Raw genomic sequence first — 14,926 nt, 5'->3', positions numbered from 1 at the left:
GGTCAGCATTTGTTACCTAACAAAGTACTCATTTAATGTTGCACCCCTTTCATTTTCCCCCGAGGAGCTACTGGTGTTTTGCAGCAAATGTTGACTTGGACACAGCTTTTGATTTTCCTGTTATGAGGATTTGGAGGCTCTCCTGCAGTTTCACTGAGGATTTGGCTTCCCCTCCCACCCCTTTCCTATAGGAATCCCCTATTGTTCTCAAGGAAAGAAAGTTTATTATGGTCTGTTTGTGGGATGTCTAAAATGTCTGAAGCCCTCTCTGTTGGTAGGGCTGGCGTGGAGCGCGACGTAGAATGGTGCCGCACTGCTCTGTGGAGTGTGATGGTTTCTATCTTGTGTTGCACCTAAACACATCTCAACCATCTGATGCCAAACCTCACTGCAGTGGTTTTTGTTGTATTTGCTGTGAGAATCAGAGTTTCTCCAGATTCTCTGAGAACTGTTTGAGCCCTGTTATGAATTATTACTCAGCTCTTTGGAGGGCAAACTCGACACACTTGGATGTCATTGCGCTCCAGTGGTAAAATGTGACCGCCCTCCACTGTTTGCTAATTAACTGTGCTTCTGTTTCATTTGCAGATTGCAGGACTTGACACTCTATAATCCAGAAAGGACCATTACAGTTAAAGGCAGTATTGAAACTTGTGCCAAGGCTGAGGAAGAAATTATGAAGAAAATCAGGGAGTCCTATGAAAATGACATTGCTGCTATGAATGTGAGTTGTCTTGTGGCATAAGCCCTTTTTGGAACTAGAACCATGGGGGGGGTTTAAGGTCACCTGGCCTAGCAGGAGGGTTGCTTGGTATAAGGTCCATTTGAAAGTTAAATGAAATTGTGTAAGGATTTGCCCCCTCTTAACATTTCCAAGGGTAGGAAGTCCACAGACTCTCTGGTCTGCATCTGCCCTCTCTCAGTGCTCTCTTGGCAAACGTTTCTTTCTTGATATCACATCAGAATTCCCCTCTTGTGGCTTCTCCCTGTTGCCTCATCTGTGGGGCTTGGACAAGGTTTTTATTATTTACATACATTTGCTATTTTAATAGAGGCTTTTCTGATTTCTTTTGAGTAGGGGAACTGAGAAATGGGTTTAGATTGAGGAAATGAATTAGGGTTTCACTTGGGTTTTGTTGCAAAAGGCTAAAGGAACCTGTGCTTATCTGCTGTTGTGGTTTGTGTGTTCTAGCTTGTCATATTTCTTAGTGATTCCCAGCTCCTTCATGTTAAAAGCATAACATGTGGGAGAAGCATCTCTGCTGCTTTCAATTATTTAATTTAAGAAGATTTTATTAAGGCTTTTCTTGATATAGATGATAAAGGCATTTAGTTATTCAAAGAGGATTGGTTATTATCTAATAAAACCAACGCACCTCATTTAGTTTGCCAAAGTATTACTAATGCATATTGAGAAATGATTGAGATTTTTGATAAAGAGTGGGTTTTTTTGTCTGTATCCAAATCTGTGGTCTAGAGTCAGAGTGGAAATACTTTTTCAGTTCATAGCAGTCTCTGAGTTTCTAGATGTGGCTGTTCTTCAGGGTTTGCCTAATGGCTGCAGAGAATATTCTCCCTGCTTCTTCCCTGTCTCCCATACTATAAGTAAATTGCAGGACATAAACTACACACAAGGACCACAGTCATGAGTTTTATAGTGGTATATTTACACTTCACAGAGTGAGCACAAATGTGGGGAGAGATTGAGGCTGCTCTTACATTTGGCAGGGGTGTGGTTAGCAGGAAACCACCTCTGTAACTGGCTGGATTTCAGGTTTAGTTTGTAACGAATATTAGGGTAGTTTTTCAGTTGGTGAAATTTCTGGGGAGTTTTGGTGTTTCATGATTGGCTTTTCTTGATGGCCTGAGATGGTGTCTGTCTCTAGCTGTGGTATTTCTCAAACAGTCTATTACTGGGTATAAAAAAAGGGCCAGACAAGTTTTGTATCATGGATAGCACACACTCCCTATCACATGATGCTGCAACTTTTGTCAGATGTGGTCAAGTAAGGGACGTGCAACTTTATAGCTGATGCTTTCATAGCAAAAAAGGAGGGGTATCTCATTTCATCTTTTGCAAGGCATGGGAGGGAGGATGGGGATAGAGCATGGCATGTACCCCAGTGCATGAAAACCTAGGGCTTGAACATAGGCTTTTTCTATTTCTACAGGACTGTCTCTTTAGTATAAAGCAAAATTATTGTTTCTCAACTGGTTTGTTCTGAAAGCAAATTTTACTACCACCTCAGCTTCTTGCTCTAAGGTTTGTCATATGCTTCACTGGTTAAGATGTAGCAAGTGGCTCCCAGCTGCCTCTTCTACTACGTGCTTTTTATACTGTTGGCCTGCCTGTGTGCCTGGGAAATTGATTTGAAGCAGAGTTCTTGGAGTAATGGAGATGAAATATATTTTTATAAACAACATACTGACATCTCCAAAGGGTTAATAGCCTATGCCAAGTAGCATTTTGATTAAAGTTAATAATCAGGATTATAAATCTTAAGTAACTCTCTTGCCTTTGCAGCTTCAAGCACATTTAATTCCTGGATTAAATCTGAATGCCTTGGGTCTGTTCCCACCTTCTTCTTCAGGAATACCACCTCCCGCAGTGAGTGTTGCCTCCGCTGCTGCTGCTGCTTCATATCCACCATTTGGGGTAAGGGATATTGGATGGTTAGTGGAGGGTGATACTCAGCTGTATAGTGCTGCTATCCAGAGCTAATCAGCTTGCTGTGGTTTTGCCAAATTGCCTCAAAAATCTGGAACTAGTCTTTTAGGAGCTGTGTTCTGTCAGCTTTTGGGATGTCGTCTTCCTTCTTGCTGGCACAATGAAAGTATTTCGTACGGCTGTGGTGGGGAGCAGGCATTCGTTGGGTATTTAATGCAGTGCTCAATGACGTCAGAAAATAGTGGCTTTTAGAGAAGTGATAAATACTGTTTTCTAGAGAACTCTAATTACTATCAGAGGAAATCTCATAGAAAATGAAATGATGAAACTCTAGAACTGGTAATTAATGATGCCAGTCTGCAATTTCACCAGGAAAGGAGGGGGAAAAAGGAGTAAAAGAACTTTGCCATAAAGTGGGGGTTCTAGATATGGTTAAGATGCTTGAATGTAGTAGTTTTATAGATGTCTAAGCCGTGTTGAAATGCAGTAGTGCTAAAGATATAGGATTTAAATTACATGGAGGAATCTCCAGAAAGCTGTGATTTACTTGTCACATTGCTCTCTAAGAAATATGTGGGAAAAGTTCAATAGACTCATAGTCGAATCCAGTGCTGACTGTAAATGGAGCGTTTTACTATGGTGCAGAAGATAATCTGCTGTATCAGGAAGTTTTAAACTGAGGAAAAGCAGGTTCAGACTGGATCTTAGGAAGAAGTTCTTCAGTATGAAGGTGGTGAGACTGCAATAGGCTGCCCAGGGATGTTGTGGATACCTCCTCCCTGAAGGTGTTCAGTGCCAGGCTAGATGAGGCCTTTAGCAGCCAAGTCGAGAGGTGTTGCTGCCCGTGGTAGGGAGGTTGGAGTAGATGATCTCTAAGGTCCCTTCCAACCTAAGCCATTCTATGATCATCTATGATCATCTATGATCTATGAAGTTCCAGAGGCTTTCTGGACAGAGATGGTCCTGTTAGTCACATAAAACCCCCAAACCTCAACTTTATTGTACATCTCTTCCCTGTTTCCGGTGGTGCTTGTTCTTAGCAAGTCAGTGGAAGATGAACTTTGAAAATTAACCCTGACAAGCGGGTGACAGAATTTGGCAACCTCTTCTTTGCTCTACATAACCTCTAGAGAGCTAAGTCTGAGGCTCCTCATGAACTAGAAAAGTGAAAATGCAGCACTGCACACCAAATTTCATCAAATAACAGAAGTGGCTCTCTGTACATGGTACCAAAGGATAGCTGTTGCCTAAATAGTTTTGCCAGAGGAACAGGAAAAATTCCACACTCAGGATTGTTTATGGGAATGAACAACTTGGGTGTTACGAGTATCTTACAAACTCTAGGGCACATAGGAGAGGCTTTATCAGGAAAACATGCTCCAATGAATGCTACAAATGAAATGTCCTTATACTTGGTTATTTTACTGCTAATACCAGTGCCTCTATTTATGACATTCTCTCCTCCTTGGCACCTCTGCATTTTGATTAGAGTGGCAAGCTAAACTAAAAGAAGACAGGTTTTTGTTTCATTGTGTTGTATAAAATGCTGTCTGTAGTAATGGATTGCCCTGATTTATTTTGAGTGTAACTAGAGGTGATTTGTTAACAGTATGTAACATGTTTTTTTACATTAGTGGTAATGAAAAGTATAGCCTCTTCTGTCTTTTTAATCTAGATTTGCACAAACTGCCTTGCTGTTCTTGAGATTCATATTCATATCTGAGATCATTAAGTCCAACCTGTCACCCAACACCTCATGACTACTAAACCATGGCTTTGAGTGCCACGTCAAATCCCTTTTTGAACATCTCCAGGGGCGGTGACTCCACCACCTCCCTGGGCAGCCCATTCCAATGGCCAACAACTCTTTCTGTGAAGAACTTTCTCCTTGCCTCAAGCTTAAACTTCCCCTGGTGTAGCTTGAGACTGTGTGCACTTGTTCTGCCACTGGCTGCCTGGGAGAAGAGACCAACCCCCACCTGGCTAAAACCTCCCTTCAGGTAGCTGTAGAGAGCAATAAGGTCTCATCAGAGCCTCTTCTGCAGGCTTAACAATTCCATCTCCCTTAGCCTCTTCTCATAGGGCTTGTGCTCAAGGCCTCTCACCAGCCTCAAACCTACAGTTTGTAAACCTACAGTTCTGTTCCTCGTTTTGGTTATCTTTATTTCTTTCCCTGTTTTTGTTGTGGTTCTTTTTCACTCCCATTGTGCACTTAAAACAGCTTTGAATTCGGTGAGTTCAATCTTATTGTTGTCTGTCTCTCTCTGTTGGCAGTGTGTCTTCATCCCTTTGTTTGGTCTGACAATTTCCAGGTTTCTGGAACTAGGACAGTGTTAACATCTGGGGAGGAAAAAAGCCCCAAACTAAAGCAAACAACAAAACAAGAAACAAGTGTCATTGTTTAAAAGTTTAGTAACTGCAGGTGGAAAAGACCACACTGTCTGAGTTCTGTTGTGCTCTTGTTCATGGTGTCTGTGCAGTCTCTCAATCAGCTCCTGTTCCAGACAGTCTAGATGTATGACAAGCTAATATGTAGAAAGAAAGGATAAACTCACAGATTCAGAGGACAAACTCTGACAGCTTTTGTTAGAGGTTGGGGTTGGTACCAAGCCAGCCCCTGAACCTGGCACTAAGCACTTCTGAGACAAATGCATGAACAGTCAAAATTCTCTCACTGTTTCCTTCTTAAATATGACTTTATTTGGAAAAGAGGAAGGTGGGTCTGTGAGCCTCAGGGAAGCCAGCCCCTCAGGGTTACTTGGAGAAGCTGTTCTTCCTTGAGGAGTGAGAAAGAAGAAAAAGAGTGAGTTTATCTTTTAATAAATGCAGTTTTCCAAACCCCACAAATATTTTTATTTATATTTTTAAAATTATTTTACACTTTCTTTGGACAAAGACTTTTAATGTTGTTTGTGTATGAAGCTTGTTTCTGTAATTTCTGAGGTTTATGCTTCTCCAACTGTTTTTTCCCCCCTTTAGTAGACCAACTTCTAAGACAGTGATTAAATAGAGTGTTGGGGCATGTGGAAATAGGGCAAAAGAAAAGGACTGGGTATACTTGGAAGACCAAATGAGAGATGGAAATAATTTGAAAGGCTAAAGGCATCTGTAGAGGGAGATCCAGGAGAGTTCATAAGGGATTTAAAAACTAAAAATCTGAGTAAGAGAGGCTTCAAAGAAAGAGTCATTAGAAGCAGCATTAATGAAGAAACCACAGGGAGACATTATGTCCATTTACCTCGAGTACTGTGTCCAGTTCTGGGCCCCTCAGTTTAGGAAGGATGTTGACTTGCTGGAACGAGTCCAGAGAAGAGCAACAAAGTTGGTGAGGGGTTTGGAACACAAGCCCTACGAGGAGAGGCTGAGGGAGCGGGGGTTGCTTAGCCTGGAGAAGAGGAGACTCAGGGGTGACCTTATTACTCTCTACAACTACCTGAAGGGAGGTTGTGGACAGATGGATGTTGGTCTCTTCTCCCAGGCAGCCAGTACCAGAACAAGAGGACACAGTCTCAGGCTGCGCCAGGGGAGGTTCAGGCTGGATGTTAGAAAAAAGTTCTATACAGAAAGAGTGATTGCCCATTGGAATGGGCTGCCTGGGGAGGTGGTGGAGTTGCCATCACTGGAGGTTTTCAGGAGAAGACTTGATGGGGTGCTTGGTGCTGTGGGTTAGTTGTTTGGGTGGTGTTGGATTGGTTGATGGGTTGGACGCGATGATCTTGAAGGTCTCTTCCAACCTGGTTTATTCTATGTATTTTCTATTTGTTACCAAGTTCCTTAGCAAACAGGTTTGGATCACCCAAGTCCTTTCAGCTTTTGAGTGGATGTCCTTGTATGCCCAGCAGCACTGGTTAGCTGGTATTGAGGATATCCCTTTCAGGCAGCTGAAAAGCCATTCTGAACACATGGCTGTCGTGAGGGTTTAAGAAACCTATCCTGATGCTGTCTCATTTTTGTCAGGGCAAATTTTGCTGACTTCTCAAGGCTGGACAGGAGCAGCTCTTCCTTGTCTCCTGTTTGAGATCAATTTCAGCTACACTGTCATCAGAGACACCTCTTGGCATCTAATGCCACTGACGTCCTTTTATGAATGTCTGCTTACATACCATATAGTGACCTTTCAGACACATCATAATGAGGTCCCAGAGTTCTGCAGCTTCTCTCTGAATATGGTTGTATGGACCCTTTCCTCACCTTGTGGGGGTGGACTCACAGGTGGCCCTCCCTTGGGTCAGAAGAGGTAGTTAGGTGAGCTTTGGGCACTTGCAGAAGATTTTTCCATGTAGAGCCGATCCTGTATTATTTTCTAGTGACAAGGTGTTGCTATGACTCTGTGTAGGACTTGTTCCCAGAGAAACTGAAGTGTCATCTTAATTAGTGAAACAACTGTCTGTCACATTCCTGCTTTTTTTTTTTTTCCTATGGGTGGAATGAAAGAAATCCATTTACTGTGCAGATGTGGGGTTTTGTTACATTGCCAGAGCTTGAAGTGACAGGTCTGAGCATCTCTACAGCTGTAGCCAAGTATTCCTAGAGTATTCAGGAGCTTGGGACAGATTAATTAGGTTTAGGTGTTTAATGTGAGCAGCTGTGTGATGCTTCCTCTCCCTCTTCCTGCAAAATTTTCAGGTGTTTGACAGGAACACCAACACGTGTTCTCCAGCTGCTTCAAGGGTGTCACAAACTGAAGAAATGATGTTGTCAAACATGAGCCAGTCTTTAATGTCTTAGGCTGGGCCACACTGAGAACAACTGTTTACAAAGGCCTGTAGTGATAGATGAGGGACAGTGGTTTTAAATTAGAGAAGAGTTAAATTAAGTTGGACATTAGGAGGAAGTCCTTTACTGTGAGGGTAGTGGAACACTGGAACAGGTTGCCCAGGATGGCGGTTGAGGCCCTGATCTTGGAGGTATTCAAGGTGAGGCTCGACAGGGCTGATCCTAGTGGAGGATGTCCTTGTTGACTGCAGAGGGGCTGGGGGTTGGACTAGATGACCCTTCCAACCCAAACCATTCTGTGATTCTCTGTGATGGTTCAGCTTCATCTAATTTAATCTCCTAAGATACATTTTCTGTCTCACTAAGAATTTGGTTGTTGCTTTACCCTTTGTCCTGGTGGTAGAGCCCATACAGGAAGGCAAAAGCCATCCTTGGAACCTGTCTATAAACATACATGTGTGCACGTGTCCACTGCCCATGGCTAAAACTGAGCACCACGTCTAGTGCAGGCTAATTATTTTTTAAAACACCTTTTTTAATATAGTCACCTATCCCTAGCAGCAATTTTTATTACAACTGAATAGCTGATTTGCAAAATCCAAGCTCATTGTCTGCTTTTAAGAAGTCATTTAGTGTAGTCATTTAAAAGGTCTGCAGTGGAATTACATATTGTGTTTCTACCCCTGAGTTTTCCTGTCTCTCTTTGCAAATATCCAAGGTCTGTGTACTTTTTGTCCTGGCCTCCTAAAAAAAAAAAACAACAAACAAGTGAATTGGAACATGTGGAAATCATTGGAATGGTTTAAGGTTTGAGGAAAAAAGGGGGCTTAAGAAATGTCTTGGTTAAGACATTAATGTCTTTGCACTGTGAAATAGGCATGATTTTGTTCTTAATGACCCTGGTGATATGGTAAAAGTAATGTTGGCTGGTTTCTTTTCATGGATATGTGCCCTTGTGTTACCATACTAAAGCTTGGTAGCCTTCCTGTGCATATTAGTAGCTGATGTCCTGTCCAGCTGCTTTTGGACCTGGAGAGCCACCACCATCTCTTTATCCTTAGATCTTTCTCCTTAATTTAAATGCTTCTGTGCATTCAGATGTGATACAGTTGCAAACAGTTTTGTTAGTCTGCTCGCTGTCACTCACAACGTATGTCATGAGCTGAGCACCTGCAAGACAAACTGGGATCTGTCTGAGGGAGGAGAGTAAGATTCTGCAAGAGTGATGTGCTCTGGGCTTGTTTTTCTGATGATATGTTTCCACAAATACTTCAGAAAATAACCCATCCAAAGTGCTTCTGAGGTGGCATTGTACTGCTCAGAGCTGTTGTGATGAAATTGTTGCATTTGTCCTCTCAACTTTGAGAAAGTACACACGCTGGTTTTTCTGGAGTAGAAGTTTCCCTTGCAACACTGAAGAGTTTTTAAGCTCCAAATTAAAAACCCCCCAATCTGTGTTAAGAGGTCAGCTGCATACAGTCATGCTTTAAATGTATCTGGCACATCTACTGGAGCCAAAGGGGTTACACCTTTCCTTTTACAATGGAAACTGCATGGTTAACTGTGCATCTGGCCGCGCTTTTGCTGTAGCGTTCTGGCCTGGCTTTTGGCATTCCAGTGGTGTGGAAGAAGGTGGTTTAACCTGTGGAGAGCCCAGCCTGCCCTTTGATGTCCTGCAACTGGGTGGTAGAATCATTTCTGTCACATGGCAGGTGTACTCAAACATGTAGGAAGGTAAGGGGAACACAACTTTCTCCTGCAAGTGGAGCTCATGCCAGCTGTCCTCCTGCATCTGTAAGATTAAGATTCTTTGAGACAGCTGAACCTCTGCTTTGTGGTGGTTAGCTGAGGTAAAGAGATGCTCCTCTGCAGCAGGACTGCTTTCTCTACTGATCTTCTTGCGCATCTGTTGTAGCTTCTTGAAGCTCTGCCCTTGCAATACACTGTTTCTAACCTTTTCTCTAGTCTCACAGTTAATTTTTAGGATTGTTGATAGGCATGGGGGCTAGTGGTATTTGAAAGATAGATAGATGCAGTGCTGAGGATCATAATTTAATGGTTACCTGATGGCACTAGGTTTAATGGTTGGACTTGGTGATTTTAAGGGTATTTTCTTACCAAAATGGTTCCATGATTCAAAGAAGGAAGGGAAGAGAAAAGGTAGTTTCCTACAGTAAACAAATGCAAGGAATCAAACCACCTCTTTCTGGTGGCAAAAGCCTTCTACAGGCAGGCTGATAGGTTGCTTTCCAATTTTTTTTCTATTTGCTGTTTCCTGAAGTTTTGTTGCAGGTGGGAAACATGCCAATGGAAAACTTTTTCTCCTTAGAAGATGTGGTCAAGACAGATTCCTTCTTTATTCTCCAGCAATTTTATTGATAGTAAAGAGATCATCTATATCAGAAATGTAAGAGAAGTAGTAACTGTTTTGTGCTTTTGGCAGGAAAGAAAGGGAATTTACAATGAAAAATTCCTTCATTGAAGGGCCTTCATTTGAAGCCCTGAGCATAAATGACAGACAAGAAGGAGGAAAAACTGTCCTGTGCTCCCAGGTGCTTTGACTCTTACTTGGTGGAGCTGAGCTCCTTTGGATGTTCAAGTTCAATAGGATTAGCTTGTGCAATTGTTAGATTTAAAGTACCCTGTAGTAGTACTGCATGTAGCTGTAAGTGGCTTTGCCCTAATTTGGCTAGCTTGTTAAGCAGTAGATGATTTCGTGAGGAGCTGCCCTACATCCCAGCCAAAAGAGGATGTGGTTTTAGGGGGTGAAGAAGGATTTGCCAGTGTTTTTACAAAATGGTTTTGTATCTGTGAAATGAAAACCATGCATGTGCGGCACACAAAATCTTGCAGGACACTAAGACAACAGCCTTTTCTGGAGGGGGGGGTGTGGAAAATGCTACCAGCTTAATTAGACTTCTTTTGAAGATTGTAACCTTAGTGCCCTGAATACACCTTCCCTGCTGGTTAGTTTAAATTCATTAATGATGCTTTGTTTACAACTAAAATTTACTCTGTGATGCATAACATTGGGAAATTGCTCTGCCCTGTGGAGAAAGTGGTTGGTCCTGCCAAGGCCTCAAAGCTGCCTTCTTTTACCATGCTGTGTTGGCAGGGACCCGTGTCCAGGGAAATGAGAAACATTTCTACCTCTGCAGATGGACTGGCTCCAAGTGAGGAAGGCAAAATGCAGTTGGTGCTATAGGGGGCACAAAGATCTGGGAAATTAACAGCTTTTTTTTGACGAGATGTTGAAATGTCCAGTTAATTTTACTGGATTATTTTCAGTGTTCTGAGGTAGTTGTAATGCCAATAGCAGCGTTGACTAGATGGTAATGCACACTTCTAAAAATCAAAATAGCTTTTTCCTTGCGGCAGGTTTGAATACTTGTAGTGAAATTTGTAGTTCCTTGGGACAAGAGATAAGAATTTGTCTTCATCTCTTGCTCCTGGATTCTTGTTTGAACATCTCAGACTCTCAAGCTCCAAGTATCAGGCTCCGCAATTTGTGATTGTTAAACTAAACAGAAAATTCCTTAAGGTGCCAAATATTTTGTTTCTAGAGTGTGCTGAGTTCCTTCAGGCCAGAAACAAAAATAGGTCAAGCCCTCATTCTGGTGTTGCTGGCTCCATCTTTGGTTGGGTTGTTTGTTAAACATGATGGAAAAATAAGTGACCTTTCAGTTTTTCCACAACCTGTTTCTCTTGTGGGCGCCAAGGCTTCTGAGAGCAGTGTCTTTGTAAAACAGAACTGATTGCATACCTGCATGCTTGAAACCCACACTTTCCATGGGCTGTTTCTAGGAGTCTGGAGTACCCTATGGACCACTGTTTTGGAAGTGGAAGTGTTTTCTACGTGTAAACACTTTTGGTGGTCATGCAGTGTTGCACCGCTAAATACCTGTGTGTGCGGCTTGTGAATGACCAGCAAAATCCCTGCTTACGTAGTTTCACAATCTGTTCCTTATGCTGATATTTTTTTTTTGCCTTTGGCTGCCTCTTCAGATGAAAAGGTGGCAGATTGCTGCTTTTTGGCATTGTGGCTAATCAGATTTTGCAAAAACAAGAAGTTCATGTCACGTTCAGAAATATGTCAGACCTGTTCCTGCTTGTGAAATGCCTTGTAACCAGCCTGCCAGAAAATGTTCCTTCTCTGCTTCTGTGATTTCCACCCTGGCTAGGCTTTCATCTTGGAAACACTTCTGATAGGTGCAGTCCTGTTAGTGACTTCTAGTAGTCTGAGGAGATCCCCAAGACTTGCCAGGTAGAAGATGATGGTGATGAAAAGTACTGAAGTGAAGAGCCAAGCAATGGAGTGAGTAGTAATAAATGAGATGATTTTAGCAGCATCTCACTTAAGGTACTGACCATTGTGTAAGAATTGGCTGTGTTTTGAGTTTCAGGTGTTGGAACGCAGTAGTATCCACACTGGAAATACAGACAGGAGTTATTGCTTAGGGTGTCAACCAAGAATGGCTCAGCTCAGCTAGCTGAACAGAGGGCTCTTACCCTCACAACATACTTCTGAGTGTCCAGGGCTGATACAGGGGGAAGAGACAGAGTTGCATGGCCATGCTGTGGGCTGATTGCCTTGAGAAGGATGATGCTCTCGGTTTACTTAGTGAAACAAGAGTTACTTATGTGATGCAGCAGTAGTGGCTGCAAGGGCAAGGGAGAGCCAGCCCTGCTCTGAACGCAGCAGGCTGCCAGCTCAGAGACCCAAACCACGGAGCATGGTGGTGTGATGAGATTCTGGCTGTGCTAGGAGAAGGTTGCTGCAAGTGTGGTGTTAAAGCTGCTGTGGGGGAGTTCCTTGTCATATTGGAGATCCTTTCCACCACTCATGCTGCTTGTTATCAACTGGGAATTCATGTGAAGATGAAGCTCTGGGTGGATGTTGGCAGTACAGTTTGTGTTGGGAAAATGGGTGAGGCTTCAGAGCATCCAGAGTGAAGTTAAAAATACACATTGTTTCCTCTAAATGGCTTTGCTAGCTCTCAACTGACTGAAATCAGCATTGAAGGACTCTGTGACCACCTGAGTGTAGCCATGGCTTTTCAGGTAGTGAATATGGCAGAATATTGGAGACTCGTAGCGAGGGCATAAATCCATTCTAAATAAGCTCAGAGGATGGAGGAGCTCAGGCTTCACTCTGTTAACCTACACTGGCAGCAACACTCTAGCTGTTGTACAAAATGGTGACACAGGAGGTATTTGAAATGGTGTTGTTAAACCTTAGGCTATGTTAGACTTATCCACTAAAACTTTAAATAAGTTTTCCTTAATGAGTCCTTGTTTCCAATGAAGGCTCAAGCTCTTAGCATTAGTATTGGAAAAGGAACACACTGGGATTTCTTTCACCAGTGTCAAGAGCTTGTTTTTATTAATGCAATGAATCCTTTAAAGACACTTGGCTTCATGTTGGTTTCTTTCTGCTGCAGTCTGTTATTACTAAATAAAAGCATTTATTACAGCTGTAGGCCAGGACAATTATTCCCATTGCAAAAAACATGGTTTAAATTTTGTCTTTGGGCCCAGTAGAGGGTTTGAATAAAAGAATACCTCACTTCCTGACAAAGCTTAGGGCATTCTGAAGGCCGAGTCAGTCATTTGTAGCTCTGCCTTGCCCTAGTAATGGTGATCCTAGCAGTCAGGAAGGGGAAGAAAGTTTTCATGCAATCACTTGTTGGTGTGTTGTATTTGGGGGTGTTTTTTTGGTGGGTTTGTTTTTTGTTTTGTTTTAATTTACAAAGTGCATTTCTTTACTGTAAGAAGAATAAAACATCCATAACCTGCTAGACTAGATGAGAGTCAAACATTGGCTGAGTTCTCCATGCAGTTTTAAAATACTTTAAAAGTATTTCCCTCACAGCTGGGAAAAAAAATGGTTGCTGGCTAGGAATGGCTAACGTGACTTTGTGACTTAAAAGGAGTGTCTGATCCCAAGGGAATTAATTTACAACACACTTAGAATAAATTAAAACATGTACTGGAGATGCATCATGGACTTAGAAAGCAGCAGAGATCTGATTCTGTCCCCATTGATGTCTGCCACAGAGCCTGATTTACTTCAGTGGGCACAATATCTTTAAATATTTGCAGCCTTATCCCAAATGTTACTATGGATTTACCATCCACATATATTTGAAGGAGCAAGGGATCTATGGAGACACTCAAAAAACATGACTAGGGAAAAAAAGAATTGTGCTGTTGGCAGGCTTGCAGCAGTTAAACAGTAAAATTTGCACTGTTCATGCTTGCAGAAGATGATGAAGATTAATGATCAAGTCAATAGGAGGGACATAAATAACAAATATGTCCTCTCACCAGCTCTGAGATGGGTAGGTCTGCACACTCATACTGGCTGAGACAGTCATGGACTGATCTAGTAGCAGCATCAGCTGAAAGCAAGAGAGGTGGCTTCATCTTGAGGAAGAACTAAGAAGGCAAAGCATTTATTTATTTATCTATTCTTAATTGGTGGTTGGTTTTGTTGTGGTTTGTTTGGTGTGGTGGTTTTTCACTAATGTTGTTCCCCAGACACAATGTCCACTCCCCCACCTCTGGTGGTGTGGGACCTACTGTTTTACTACTGTCTGAAGAATCACAGCTTGATTTTTCTGAGTTTTTGTCCTTCCCTGGCCATGCTTTGGCTGTTATGCAAATGTGAAATGAAGATGTTTTTTCCTCCTGATGTAAGGGAGAAGCTCTCCTCCTTGTCTGGTTTAAAGCAGTTTGTAGGACTGATGCGGAAGGCTTAAAGGCAGCCCGTTGGGCTCCATAGATCTTTCTAATTCTACAAGCAAGAGCTGTAGAGAGAAGAGTGAACAGCAGATTTTCTTGTCTGGGAGTCCTTGGCTTCTGGCTTTGGTGTGAAGCAGTAGCTCTTGTGCTGAGAAGGGCTTGGGGCAATATCCCAAAGAGGGGGGGGAGCCTCACCCCAGCTGATGTGGAAGAAGAAATGGCTCCTGTGCTGAACCAGTGTGCCAGGTAAAGTATAATGTGGCAGTGAAGAAGTGATTACCCTGGGAAAATCTTCTGTAAGGCTGCAGGGCAAGCCAGGTGTGATGTGGCAGCAGCCAGGGATTACAGGATTTAGGAACAGATTAGGTTAAATCCTGCATGGAGGTGCAGGGGAATTTGAGACCTGTTTTTCACAAGCACCCCCTACCAACCCCCTCCACCCCCCAAAAAAATAGGAATAGTTGGTATAGGCCACTAGGCTAGGGACAGATGGCTGGTGTTCAGGGACTTGCAGGAGGTATGGAAATAAGTGTATCCAAGCTGCTCCAGGAAAATAGAGTTGGACTAGACTAAAACCTTTGAGTTAGTTACTGGTGTGCAGAAGTTGTCGCTTAGCTTCATCCAGTGGGGCAGATTAATTTACATCCCCGTGTTCGATCACTGCTTTCAATCATGATTTACATGAGCAAGCAGGAAACCTGATTGAAGTTGACTTACCAAGTGTCACATCTGTGCTTTAGTTACCTTCCTGGAAACTTCAGTGTAGTCTTGTACAACCAGGACTGCCTTTTGCTAACA

The 14,926-nt window shown here is 42.6% G+C and overlaps 1 protein-coding gene across 2 annotated transcripts in view; it reads left to right on the top strand.

Moving 5' to 3' along the window:
* The window catches only part of IGF2BP3 (insulin like growth factor 2 mRNA binding protein 3), a 120,196-nt gene that overhangs the window by 86,955 nt on the left and 18,315 nt on the right, over nucleotides 1-14,926 (top strand). The window contains exons 9-10 of one of the 2 annotated variants that reach the window (XM_009908687.2): nucleotides 589-724; nucleotides 2,525-2,656. In XM_009908687.2, the coding sequence (XP_009906989.1) occupies nucleotides 589-724; nucleotides 2,525-2,656 (268 nt within the window). The remainder of the gene's footprint in view (nucleotides 1-588; nucleotides 725-2,524; nucleotides 2,657-14,926) is intronic. The other variant, XM_054161184.1, reaches the window with a different exon arrangement.

Source organism: Dryobates pubescens, chromosome 4 (assembly GCF_014839835.1).
Source record: "Dryobates pubescens isolate bDryPub1 chromosome 4, bDryPub1.pri, whole genome shotgun sequence".
Lineage (NCBI taxonomy): Eukaryota > Metazoa > Chordata > Aves > Piciformes > Picidae > Dryobates > Dryobates pubescens.
Note: the sequence above shows the minus strand (reverse complement) of the source record. Positions and strands in the feature narration are given on the sequence as shown.